Raw genomic sequence first — 14,223 nt, forward strand, 5'->3', positions numbered from 1 at the left:
CAATACCAGAATGGACTTTACAGAGTAAGTGTGATGGTACTTTTTTTCCAGTAATTTTTTAAAATAAACTTCTTGTTTCCAGGAATTTCAGATTTACAGAAAAGTTGCAGAAGTTGTATGCAGTTCTTGAATACTTTTCATCTAGTTTTAGTTTTCCCTGATGTTATCATCTCACATTATTATGTTACTTTTTTTGGGCCCATCATCCAGTGTGCAGGATCTTCAACCAGGAATTGAACCTGTGCCCTCTACAGTAGAAGCAGAGTATTAACTACTGCACTACCAGGGAAGTCCCCTCTGTCACATTTTTAAATCCAAGAAGCTAACGTTGACACAGTACTATTAAATAGGCTTTGGATGCTTTTGAATTTCATTATATTTCCATCAATGTCCTTTTTCTGTTCCAGTTATCTATTCCAGAATAGCACACTGCATACAGGTATGTCTTCCAGTCCATGAGAATTCCTCAGCCTGTCCTTGTTTCTCAAGATCTTAATGGTTTTGTATAGAACTGGTTAGGAGTTCGAAGAATATTTCCTAATATGAGTTTATCTGATGTATTTTTTCATAAATAGACTGGGGTTATGGGTTTTTGGAAAGAACACCACAGAGATTGAGTGCTCTCTTCACCTCAGGGATACCTGACATCCACAAGATATCACTAGCGTGTTAACCTTGATCCCTTGGCTAAAATAGTGTCTGCCAGGTTTCTGCAAGGTAATGTTTTTATTTTCTCCTTTCCATACTTTGTTCTTTAGAACGGGATTATAAAGTCTAGTCCATCCTCAAAGAGTGGAGAGTAAGCTCCACTTCCTTAAATGTAATTTTTTCAAAACCATCTTAATCTATTGATAATATAAACTTGACATGAAAAGTAAAACTGTGATTACAGACAAAGAATTTGTCATCACTTCAAGAGGAACTGGCCTAAAGTCTGCCTTTGTGTTATTTGTATATTTTATGGCTGTGTTATTTTAGCCAAGAATAAAGGAACCTGGTTCCTTTTAGTGAAGAAAGGTTTTAGAAACCAAGATCTGGGTACTAGGTTGTTTCTTGGAGTATGTGCTGCTTCTGACTCATGTATATTCTCTCTCCCTGATATTACTAGCTCTGGGGAAAACCAGTTACCATGTCTTGAAGGGGCTGACATGGCAGGGAACTCAATTCTGCTGCCAGTAGCCACATAAATAAGTTTTGAAGCAAATCTACTAGCCTTAATCAAGCCTGTCTGTAGTACCAACCAATAGATTGGCTGCCATCTCATACAAGATTCTGAGACAGAGCAAGTCAACTAAACACCTTCTGGGTTCCTGACGCTCAGAAACTGTGTGAAATAAATATGTTATTGATTTGAGAAGCTAAATTTTGTGGAAATTTGTCACACATCAACAGACAACCGATATAACAGCTACCAGCTGAAAGTACTGTGAGATCTAAGGAGCTGCCAACTGCAGGGAAGGAGTTTGCATTTTTAATTCAGCAACTTAAGTGCCTGATGAAGCAACAATAGCAACCAGAACAAATGTCAACTTTCTTTGGAGAAAGATAGAATTGATGATAGACTTCAGGATTCAAAACAGAGAAACAAGAAAGTGTGGCTCACTCCCAGGAGAAAAAAACTGACTCAATTATTGTAGTTAACAATAAAAGAATTTTATTGTTAAAGCAGTTAATACAATGAAGTTTAAGAATATAAAGAAAGATAGTCTCAAATGAATGAAAAAATGGGAAATCTTGGAGGAGAACTATAAACTATGAAAAGAAAAATGGCAGTTCTAGAACTGAAAAATTTAGTATCTGAAATTAAAAGTTAATCCGACAGATGTAACAGAATAGAGATCATAGACAAGTCAGTAAACTTGAAGGCAGATCAGTATGAGATGCTTAAAAGCTGTGTGTGTACACACACACAGTTTTAGGGATTTGTAAGACAATACGTAAAGGTAATTGGAATCTTACAAAGAGAAGAGAGAAAATGAAGCAGAAAAAATTTTTGAAGAAATAGGTTAAAAATCCCCAATTTAGTAAAATATTCAGACCAGAAACAGCAAAATCCAAGCAGTATAAATAAACATGAAAACCACACCTTTAATGAATATCACAGAAAGTTCAGAGTAATCCTCTCAAAAAATCAGGTCCTCCACTGAATCAATCAAAAGTTGGAAAGCAATGACAGAATCAGCTTTTTCATAGTTCTGGCATTTACTCCAGGATTTTACAGTTAGTAGGACCCTGTTCCAGGAAGAAAATGGCAGAAGAGTTTTGGTAAGAGAGCACTGAGACTTTTCTCCCTGCCACTCTCCACTTCCAGGGCAGCAGCAGTCAGAGAGGGCTGGGGCGGCCTGCGTTCCTGGTACAGCATGCTGGTATCAGAAAGCCAACATAGACTTTGTTCTTTGAATACTGTGCTTTTGCATTTTGACCTGTCTGCTGATCTTCTGATGGACTGGCACAGAGGATGACCTTTGTTTTGCTCCCCACCCCACCCCCCCCAGACTGGAGCAGCCTCCCTGGTGGCAGTCGTTGTCCCGTGTAAAGACATACGCTGTCTGTCTCCCCCTCCCCCACAAGGGAGGGGGGCAAAGAACAGCAGACAAAGAAAGCAGCAGACAAATTCAAAAGCCCAGGCAGGAGAAGGCTGAGGAGGAAGTTTCTTGGGGGAATTAGGGTTCAGAAGGGCCACAGTATATTCTGGGGGAAATGGAATGCAATAAGCATATTCAGAACTGGACACCTGCCCAGAAGAAAACTGAGAGAATCCTAGACTTGCACCTGAGGTGGATTTCTGGGCTTCCCACAGTCAGCAAAAGACTAAGACAGAGTTGTAGGTGGCCTGGCTTAGTGTTAACGTGCCCCAGCTTAGAGCTAAACTGCAAAGACTGGGAAAGTCTATTTTCTTTTATGGCTCTGGGTATTGAGGACAGAAGCTATCCATACAAATACTAACCAAAGAGCTGGGGTGGTTTTATATAATATCAGATAACAAAAACTTTAAGTCAATAACTGTTATAGAAGACAAAGGACAGTATATATTGATAAGAGGATCATTACATCAAGAAGATATAACAATTAGAAGTATGTACAAACCAAACAACAGAGCCCCAAAACATACTGGGCAAATTCTGATAGGATTGAAGGGAAAATCTGGTGGTTTTAAATTAATAAATGGAAGCTTTAATACATCACTTTCAGTAATGGATAGAACATTTAGTCAAAAAGTCATTTAGGGGACTTGAGCAGCACTATAAAGCAGTTAAGCCCAATAGATATACATATAACATTCCAACAGCAGAAGACACATTTTTCTCAAGTACACATAGAACATTCTCCATGATAGACTATGTATTAAGGCACAAGACAAGTCTCATTAAGATCGATTCAAAAAAAGCCAAATAGTATATCTATTCTGACCACAGTGGAATGACACTACCAAAGATAATGGAAGGAAAACTGGAAAATTTACTAATTTAAGCAGCATGCCAAATTTAAGCTACCACTGTGTCAAAGATGGAATCAAAAAGGAAATTAAAAAACGCAAAGATAAAATGAAAACACAATAACCAAAAATTATAGATGCAGCAGAAACAGTGCTGAAGATGAAATCTATAGCTGAAAATACCAACACTAAAAAAGAATGTAATTACTTTATATATAAATTAACTAGAAAAATATAAGTAAATTAACCCAAAACTATCAGGAGGAGGAGGAAATAAAGATTGCAAGCATGTTCAGTCAATCAGTTGTGTCCAATTCTTTGCAACCCCATGGACTGTAGCCCCCCAGGCTCGTCTGTCCATGGGATTTTCCAGGCAAGTATACTAAAGTGGGTTACTATTTCCTACTCCATGGAATCTTCTTGACCCAGAGATTAAACCCACATCTCCTGCATCTCCTGTATTGGCAAGCGGATCCTTTACCACTGAGCCACTTGGGAATTTTTAGAGCAGATATAAATGAAATAGAGAATCAATAGAATCAACAAAACCAAAAGCTGGTTCTTTGAAAAGATCAACAAAATTGATAAACCTTTAGTTCAATGGACTAAGGAAAAAGATTCAAATTACCAAAATCAGAAATGAAAGTAGAAACATTACTACTGATTCTATAGAAGTAAAAGATTATAGAGCACTATGACCATTATTATACCAGCAAACTGGATAATCTAGAGGAAATGAACAAATACCTAGAAACACAAAACCTGCCTAGACTAAATCATGGAGAAAGACAGAAAATCTGAATAGATCTATGGCTAGAAAGAAGACAGAAGCAGCAATCAAACATCCTCCAACAGAGAAGAACCCTACACCTTGTGGCTTCACTGGTGAATTCCACCAAATATTTAAAGAACATCTAATGCCAATCCTCAACTCTTCCAAAAAATTGAAGAGGACAGAACACTTCATAACTCATTTCATGAAGCTGCCATTACCCTGATACCAAAGCCAGAAAAAGACACTTCAGGAAATGAAAACTACAGATCAATATCCTTTTTGCACAAATCCTCAACAAAATAAGAGCAAATGAAATCTAACAAAATATTAAAAGGATTATACACCATTGCGAGGTGGGATTTATCTTGAAATGCAAGGATGATACGATATAAGAAAATCAATCAGTGTAACGTGATATTAAGAGAAAAAAGCTCATGATTCTCTCAATGATACAGAAAAGTCATTTAACAAAATTCAATACCATTTTGTTATTAAAAACAATCATATTTGTGTGTTTTTCTAATACTAGTCCTTCAAAATACATGAATAAAATTGATAATTAAAGCAAAAATCATACAAATTCCACAGTCCTACTTGTAGATTTTAATGCCTCTCCAAAGCAACTAATACAAGACAGTATACCAATAAAGACAGAATATTCCAACAAGATTATCAACCAGTACTTATATGATATTTATAAAACACTGTACCTAACACTTGCAGAATATACTTTTTTAGAGTGTGTGGTATGATTATCAAGGATGGAAAAAATGGGTAGAAAAAAGATACACCACTAGAAGTACAGTGGTTACTTCTAGTTTGGTGGTGGTGGTTTAGTTGCTAAGTCATTTCTGACTCTGCAACCACATGTATGGTAGCCTGCCAGCCTCCTCTGTCCATGAGATTTCCCAAGCAAGAATACTGGAGTGGGTTGCCATTTCTTTCTCCAGGGGATCTTTCCTACCTGGGATTGAACCTGCATCTCCTGCATTGGCAGTGGGTTCTTTACCAGTGAGCCACCTGCCCCTACTTCTAGTCTGCGGAGAAGTACAAAAGAAGTTTCGATTCTGTCGTATTTCTTAACAGTCAAAAATATCTCAAGTATATATGTATCCCCTCTTACGGCTGATTCATGTTGAGGTTTGACAGAAAACAACAAAGTTCTGTAAAGCAATTATCCTTCAATAAATAAGTTAATTTAAAAAAAGAATGAAAAAAAAAACTCAAGTAAATGATTCCTTATAGCTGAGAGTAAGCATATAGGTGGTTTTTTCTGTAAGCTTGAAATACTTTATAATAAAAATGAAGAAATATACTAGTCTAGCTTTGAGAATTCTGATATGTTTAGAATGACTTACTTTTGTTGTTGCAATTGAAGTGATTTACTTTGTAAAACACTGTAAGATATTAGATTACTATAGGGTGTAGAAGTGGGCTCAGGGTACCCAGCAGGGAAGGAAAATAGAGAAAATGCTGACCTAAGGTTGTGTGTGGAGAGGGAGAGTGAGGTCAGGTTCACAAAGGGAAGAAATACTGAATGATTAGGTATAGGCAGAGAAGACAGAAAAGAAATGAAAATATGTTCAGGTTCCCCAGCAAGGTCATAGCCTCTTTCAGGGAAGGAACTGGACTTTAGGCTTTGCTCTCATTTTCTGTATGTGCAATAGCCATTTCCTTCCAATGGGCACTTAATACATGGTGTTGATTGCTTGCCATTCTGTCTTGTCAGCAAAATTTGCAACCTAGAAACTAAAACTCAACTTACTGATAATCCTTATTGATTATACTTGACACTCACCACTCAAGTTTAGCTGCTGGAGAGCATTTAAAGACAGAAAAGATGATGGCAGATATCTTATTTGATTGTTGTCTGCCTTTAGACTAACCAGACTCCTCAGTTCCCCTATATTTGTTGGCATCTCTCTGATTGCATTATTTGAGATATCAAGTCCTTTAAGTTTAGTCATATTAGACAGCTCTTCTGGAAGTCTTGTTAGCTGTAACAAAAGTTAAACAATTATATTTTTAATAAATATTTCTATGATGAAAACTTTTTCTGAAATAAAAGGGAAGGAGAGATTTTTGTTTGTTTGTTTCAAAAAAGAAGATATTTTCACTATGTCACAAAGTCCTTGTGATTCCCTTCCTTAATAAAACCCACAACAAATTGTGTAACATCCAAATATCTCCCCAGTCTGACCAATGCTACCTATTCAACCCTGTGGCTTATTAACTACTTTTTTCACTCTCCCAACACTTGATGTTCAGTGCACCTTATCCCTTCTGTCCCTAAAGCTTACCCTGCTTTGATTTCTTCTCCCTGAAGTCTTTCTAAACTATTCTCTTCCATATTTGATCTCTTTCCTCCTACTCTCATCAACAGAGCTTTCTATTAATCCCTTGTGTATGTATTCTCCTTGGATTTTTAAATGACATAATGTATGTTTTATAGTTTTTTAATACATGTTCCCAATCATAATACATTTTGAGTAAGTGTTCAGTAAATTCCTTTGTAATAGACACACACAGTTTAGCAATGTAGCTTCAAATGAAAATTCCTAGTACAAAAAGTATTGCAAAGTAACAGGAATTAAAATACTCTGCTAAGGCAAAGAAGAAATATGCATCTTCAGAAAAAATAAGGTCATCACAAGTGACTTCTGAAATAGAGGAAGTCCTGTGAGTGCAAAAAAGTGTTTTGAATATGTGGGCTCCTCAAAAATAATCAGACAACAAAGTAAATACTGCATATTGAGCTCAGTGTTCTTCCATGTATAAAAGAAGCATAATAGATGACCCTAACTTCAGGGAGATTAAAATTCAGTTTGGGAACAAAATGTATGCGTGTGCATGCTCAGTCACTTCAGTTGTGTCTGACTCTTTGCAATCCTGTGGACCCTTTCCAACCCTGTGGCCTGATATTCGGCTCCTCTGTCCATGGGATTCCCCAGGCTAGAATACTGGAGTGGGTTGCCGTGCCCTCCTCCAGGGGACCTTCCTGACTCAGGAACCAAACCCGCATCGCTTCTCCTGCATTGGCAGGCGGGTTCTTTACCACTAGCGCCACTTGGGAAGCCCAAAATATACACATATGAAACAATCAGAGATCAGCACTAATCAATAAGTAATTCAGTGCCAAAATAATGTTTACGATAATATAGAGAGAGAATTTAGGGAATGTATATCAGCATAAATGAAAACAAAAAAGAAGCTTCATGTAGCAGGTGGGACTCAAATGGCTTTTTGAGAATGAATGGGAATTACAGGACACTCCAGGCAAGACAAATATCATGCATACAAATGGCCAGTGAAAAGCTGGCAAGCAAAGAGGTGACAGGAAGCAGAAGGAGATATGTTCAGAGAAGGAATATGGAACCAGCCTCTGGCAAGACTTGAAATCTGGTCCTGTTGGGAGGAGTCTGATCAACACAAATAGCTAGGTCTACAATTTGACAATCCTTCAAACAAATATTCTTTAACAACTTGCTCAGCATTTCTTAGAGGAAGTGCCTCAGAACTGTGTGATGAGAGAGCTACTCTGAAAGGAAAATTTCTGTTGGGCATCCTTCACTCAGCAAAATAAAAGCCCTGTAATTAACCTTATTCCTGTTCTTCAGATGACTGTTCAGTGAATATATGCCGTTTATAGATTAATCTTTTGAGTATATTACCTTCACCCCAAGAGGGTTATCAAAGTGATCTTTCCAATTATAGAGGATATTCCTTTTGAGAGGAGTTTTGATATATCATTTTTCTCATTTAGTGACCTTCAAATTGATGTTTTAATGACGTGGAATGGTGTCTTTGGCAACCATCCACCCATCCAAGGGATCCAGATTCCTAAGAATGGCCCTGTGAAATGAAGGCTGGTAGTTTGATGAGTCCTGAGAAAAGGCAGGTGACGGACTCAAAGAGAATAGCAGAAGTTTCCCCGAGTAGTCTAGGCATGAACTGAGCAATAAGCATGGACCAGGACAGAGCCAGTGACATTGGAAAAGAGAGAGGATCCAAAAGCTTTTTCAGAGGAAAAATGAAATTGCTTTGGTGTAAGATTCAGTATGACTGGTGATGGTTCCATGATTTCTAGATCGACAGGTCTGAAGAAAGTGGCATCACAAACAGAAATGGGGAAATTTTGAAGGGAGTTGCGTTAGAAAGAAAGGTGGGTTTGATTTTGAAGTTATATTGAGTTTGAGACAATAGAAGAATAGGAGAACAGAGAATATCCAGGGAATCTGTGGTACTAGCTCACTGGTGAAAGATTAGCTCCAGATATGTGGATCTGAGAGTTATGTGCATGCTGAGGTCTAGGAAGCAGTTAATAGAAAAGAGAAAATTAAAGACACAACTTTGTAGATTTCCATAGGAAGATATAGGAAGAGAAAGCGAGAGGATTATAAATCAGCCAAGGAATTAGTTGATGATTATAGTACAGAACTAAAACGTGTCTTTTAGTATAAGAGAAACTTTTAAAACATAACATGTATTATTATTCATTCCATCTACTTAAGCAAGTATTTTCTGGAGTAGTCTTTCTGGAAAATGTATATATAGCTGCTGCTGCTGCTGCTGCTGCTAAGTCACTTCAGTCGTGTCCGACTCTGTGCAACCCCATAGATGGCAGCCCACCAGGCTCTCCCATCCCTGGGGTTCTCCAGGCAAGAACACTGGAGTGGGTTGCCATTTCCTTCTCCAGTATATATAGCAGATAGGTTTAAAATGTCAAATAACTTTGGGAAATGTGGGTTAAATAGAGACAAACCAATCTCTTTGTGCAGGACATTTGAGAGCTTTTAATATGCTGAATCCATTGTGATTCTCTAAGAGCCCAGTGCTTCACAAAGCTCATGGGCCTAGTATTTTTTTTTTTTTTTTGGGCCTAGTATTTTTTAGTAACAGACTCTGGGAAATCTTGGGCTTCCCTTCTGGCTCAGACAGTAAAGAATTTGCCTGGAATCTTCCGGGAGACCCAGGTTTGATGCCTGGGTCGGGAAGATCCCCTGGAGGAGGAGCTGGCCACCCACTCCAGTATTCTTCCCTCAACAGAGGAGCAAGAATTCCATGGACGGAGGAGCCTGGTGGGCTCTAGTCCATGAGGTTGCAAAGAGCTGGACACATAACACATACTAGGAAATCTTGCTGTCCATAATAGTCCCTTGTGACTTGTGTGACTTGTTAAAGTCGCTCAGTTGTGTCTCACTCTTTGTGACCTCATGGACTATACAGTCCATGTAATTCTCCAGGCCAGAATACTGGAGTGGGGTAGCCTTTACCTTCTCCAGGGGATCTTTCCAACCCAGGGATCAAACCCAGGTCTCCTGTATTGCAGGCGAATTCTTTACCAGCTGAGCCACAAGAGAAGCCCAAGAATACTGGAGTGGGTAGCCTATCCCTTCTCCAGATAATAGTCCCAGCCTCTATCAAATTAATTTGACTGTGGTGGTCAAATTAAAGATAGCTAGGTAATAGCTGTGTCCTTTTCACTTGTTTACTGAGATCTTAATATATAAATCAAATTCTTTGATTTTTAAAAAATATTTCCATAAAATTCAGTCAGTGTTGAGTAAACTGAAATGCTGTAAGAACATTTATACCCATTGATCTAGCAGTTCTTTAGGGGAAATTCCATAGGGAAATAGTAAAATATGAAAAGGGTACATTTATGAAGAAGTTCAATCATAGCATTATTTATGATAAAAATTAAAACATCATAGAATGCTTAACAACAGAGGATTAGTTACACATATCATGCATTGGTTATAATAATTATTGGGAAGATTATGTTATGGGTAAATTTGTATATGTTAAGTGAAAATGGAAGACTTTAAAATTGAGTATGCAGTATTTCTACAACTGCTTATAAAATTATATAAATAAGAAAAAGCAAGAGTAAAAGTAAGTTAGGACTTCCCTGATGGCTCAGATGGTAAAGCGTCTGTCTACGATGCAGGAGACCTGGGTTCAATCCTGGGTTGGGAAGATCCCCTGGAGAAGGAAATGGCAATCCACTCCAGTACTATTGCCTGGAAAATCCCATGGACAGAGGAGCCTGGTAGGCTACAGTCCATGGGGTCGCAAAGAGTCGGACACAACTGAGCGACTTCACTTTCACTTTCAAAAGTAAGTTGTATCAACATATGTCCAGTACTTCCGGAATTTATTTTTACTTCTTTTTTGTCAATTTTCCAAATTTTCAATAATGTGTTTATGTTACATCTATAAGTTAAGTGAAAATAAATCTATAAATTTGTCACCTTTAATTACTTGGTATTTCATTTTAGTGAAATGTTTTCCTGTTAAACTCTTGTGTTGCAAAGTTTATTTGTAAGCCATGTTTGAGGTCAAAAAATAAAATATTCCAGCTAAATTAAACACACACACACTGCAGCTTAGATTCTGATCCCCTCAGCCCTCCCTTCCTCACAAAGCCCAAGCTGTCTCTTACCTTTTTCCCATTTATCTGGCTTATATTCAATTCTTCCAGTGATTGAAGGTGGCAAAGTTCAACAGGAAAATATATAAATTGATTGTTTGAGATGTTTAATTTCTGGATTCCTTTTAAGTTACAGATTTCTGAAGGTATAGTCTGTATTTGGTTTTCTGAAAGATCAAGTACTCTCAAATTGTCTAAAGTACACACTTCTGTGGGGAAAGTTTCCAACCTATTATAGCATAAAATAAGAACATGGAGTGATACCATGTTGGAAATAGATGGTGGTATTTTCCTTATTTTGTTTTTACCAAGATCCAGGTATTCAAGATTAATAAGAGAACATAAGTGCTCAGAAAATAAAAGGAGTTTGTTTTCATTAAATTCTAAATGAAGCAGTTGTTTATTGAAAGATATGTCTACAGGTATTTCTGAAATATAATTTCCATTTAAACTCAAATAATAAAGAGAGTCTAAAGCACACAAACCTAGTGGAAAATACATTATTTTATTATAACTCAATTCAACTTTAGCTATGTTTTTGCAGCTTTTTATTTCAATGGGAAAATCTGTGATAAAATTTCCTGAAAATTCTAGGCTGAACATATTATTAAGATGTGAAATATATTCAGGTATTTTCACTAGATAGTTCCTGTTTATATGGAGTTTTCTTAAATTTTTAAGCTTATGGATGTTCTTAGGAAGTTCTGTTAATTTATTATCACTAAGACTAAGGCATTCCAACACTGCACAGTGGGAAATGTTCTCTGGCATGTCTTTCAATAAATTTTTATCAAGTATTAGAATCCTGAGTTCCTTAAAATTCTCAATTTTGTTTGAAATAACTTCCAATTTATTGTCTGCCAGTTGGAGTTCTTTCATTTTGAGCAATAAAAAAATTTCCACAGCCAAAAAAGTAAGTTTATTGTGATCCAGTAAAAGTTTTTCTAAATTTTTAAGCTCCTTAATTTCTTTTGGCAAACTGTTTATCAGGTTTCCAGTAAGATTTAGTGAAATTAACTTGGGAAGGAAGCACAAAGCTTTAGGAAATATTGTTAACCGATTATATTCCAGATTAAGAGCCCTCAAGTTTTTCAAACTAGACAGGGCATCCGGTATATGTCTTAACTTATTTTTAGCCAAATTTAAAATTTCCAAGTTTTTAAGACTTTCCAAGCCAGAAGGAAAATCCTCAATGCAATTGTTATTTAAAAATAGTTCCTTGATATTCCCAAGCTGTGATATTTCTTTAGGTATATGTGATATTTGGTTGTAACTGACATTTAATAGTTTTAAATTATGAAGTAACTGAATTTCAGATGGAAGTGTTGATAGCCCATTTTTTTGTATGGATAGAATTTCAAGTCCTAGCATATCCCTTGAGTCTGCCCCTTTAAAACTTTTGATTTCATTCTCATCTAAATACAGATATTTTACATATTTGACTTTTAAAATGTCCTTAGGGAATTCTTGTAAACCCTTGGCTTTGAGGTTAATTGTGAAGTTATCTGATGGTAAGCCAGATCCTTTCTGATTTTCTTCAGAGAGTTGTGGACTAATTTTTCCTAATGTTTCATGAGATAGGGAGTCAACAAAAGCCTGATATTCAGCCCTCATCTCAGTTTCTGATAATGATGAATTTTGTGAAATTCCAGTTTTTGACTGCAGGCTGTCATATGTAGTAATTGTTTCAGAAAATTGGAGACTTTTCCTTTGTTCTTCATTTTTCTTAGACTTACTTCCAGAGGAAGATGCTAATGTGTTTTTACTAGGATGCGTTTCATAAATTTGGTTGGACGATGTCTCATCAGAATCTTCCTTTAACAAGTTTGATGTTTCTTTAGTAAGTCCAGATTCCTCCACTGACCGTGATCTAGATTCTTTTCTATATCGACTAATGATATCCTCTAGCTCTTCTGAAGTACGCTTCTTTTCAGACATCTTATTTGTGGGTATATTTTATACCAATACAAGATTGTAACTCAGTTATAATTTTCACGTTTAATTTTTTTCCTTTGAACCTACAAAACAAATGTTGATGTTAAGAGATATAATAAAGATGTTAAAGTTACAAAAGAATTTTAATACAATAATTTTTATTCTATAATGAATAATTTCATAATCATTAAAAAAACATTTATAATTAATTAACTTATATATAATTACTGGCTAAAGACAGTTTATTGATTGGATGCATTTATCACATGATACTCTTAAAATCACATTAAGATTATAGAAAGGAATAAAAATATCAAAGAAAATGAGAAAGGACACATAAGGGAATGAAAGAACTCAAGTTTTTGGAAGACAGGGTGTAGCCAGTGACTCCCTCGTGCCACATGTAGAGACTTTCAGTCTTTTGTGGGTTTGTTTACATATGGTAGATTTACATCTGGTATTGAAGTATCTTGTCCCAACAAATTCTCGTGTATGACAGTTCTCCAATAGGTGAAAATAAAATGTCTTAAGGAAGTGGGGATGCTTGCAGTAAAAGTAAACTAGAGGTAAAACAACCTTTTCAAGGATTAATGTCTGACTTTAAGTCTTTTGTGTAACTCTTGAGGAACCTCCACAGCTAGGGAGCAACCTCCTCAAGAGGTCTGAATTTGATCTCTGTAGGTCCCTCTTTCAAGTTTATTCGTTTTAACAACCCAATCTGCATCCCCAGGGGTGGTAGCTGCTACTTATTTTTATTGTCTCTGTTGCTGAAGTCTCACCTTTATCTTTTCAGCACTCCAATACTTGTCTACACAACTCCCTATATTAACAAATTATTATTATTATTAATTGAAATATGGTCGATTTATAGTATTGTGTTAGTTTCAGGTATACAGCAAAGTGATTCAGTAATATTTTTGCAGATTATTTTCTACAATAGGTTATTACAAGATATTGAATATAGTTCCCTGTGTGATGCAGTAAATCCGCGCTGCTTATCTATTTTATGTATAGTACTTTGTATCTGTTAGTCCCATACTCCTCTAATTTATCTCCCTCTGCCACCTTTCCCCTTTGGTAAGCATAACCATAAGTTTGTTTTTTGATGCCTGTGAGTCTATTTCTGTTTTGTATATATGTGTTCGTTTGTATTTTTTTTAGATTCCACATGTAAATGATACCATATAATACTTGTCTTTATCTGACTTGCTTCTCTAAGAATAATATTCTCTTGGTCCATCGTGTTTCTGCAAATGGCAATATTTCATTCTTTTTTATGGCTAAGTATTATTCCATCACACACACACGCACCGCATCTTAAGGGAGTCATCTGTTGATGAGTTCCATGTCTTGGCTATTGTAAATAGTGCTTCCGTGAACATTGGGGTGTGTGTATCTTTTTAATTAGAGTTTTCATCTTTTCCAGATATATACCCAGGAGTGGAACTGCTGGACTATGTGGTAGCTATCTTTTTAAGACACCTCCATACTGTTTTCCATAGTGGCTGCACCAATTTACCTTCGCACCAACCGTGTATAGGGTTTCCTTTTCTCCACACCCCCTCCAGCATTTATTATTTGTAGACGATGGCCATTTTGACTAATGTGAAGTGCTACCTCATTGTGGTTTTGACTTGCATTTCT

General features: G+C 36.5%; 1 protein-coding gene across 4 annotated transcripts in view; it reads right to left on the bottom strand.

The window, feature by feature from the left end:
- The window catches only part of LRRD1 (leucine rich repeats and death domain containing 1), a 43,197-nt gene that overhangs the window by 12,474 nt on the left and 16,500 nt on the right, over positions 1-14,223 (bottom strand). For 3 of the 4 annotated variants that reach the window (XM_070787155.1, XM_070787156.1, XM_070787157.1), the window contains exons 2-3: positions 10,657-12,662; positions 6,010-6,208 (exon numbers count right to left, since the gene is read on the bottom strand). In XM_070787155.1, the coding sequence (XP_070643256.1) occupies positions 6,010-6,208; positions 10,657-12,582 (2,125 nt within the window). In that variant the 5' untranslated portion in view covers positions 12,583-12,662. The remainder of the gene's footprint in view (positions 1-6,009; positions 6,209-10,656; positions 12,663-14,223) is intronic. The other variant, XM_070787158.1, reaches the window with a different exon arrangement.

The sequence above is a fragment of the Bos indicus genome, chromosome 4 (assembly GCF_029378745.1).
Source record: "Bos indicus isolate NIAB-ARS_2022 breed Sahiwal x Tharparkar chromosome 4, NIAB-ARS_B.indTharparkar_mat_pri_1.0, whole genome shotgun sequence".
In the NCBI taxonomy this organism is placed as follows: Eukaryota; Metazoa; Chordata; class Mammalia; order Artiodactyla; family Bovidae; genus Bos; species Bos indicus.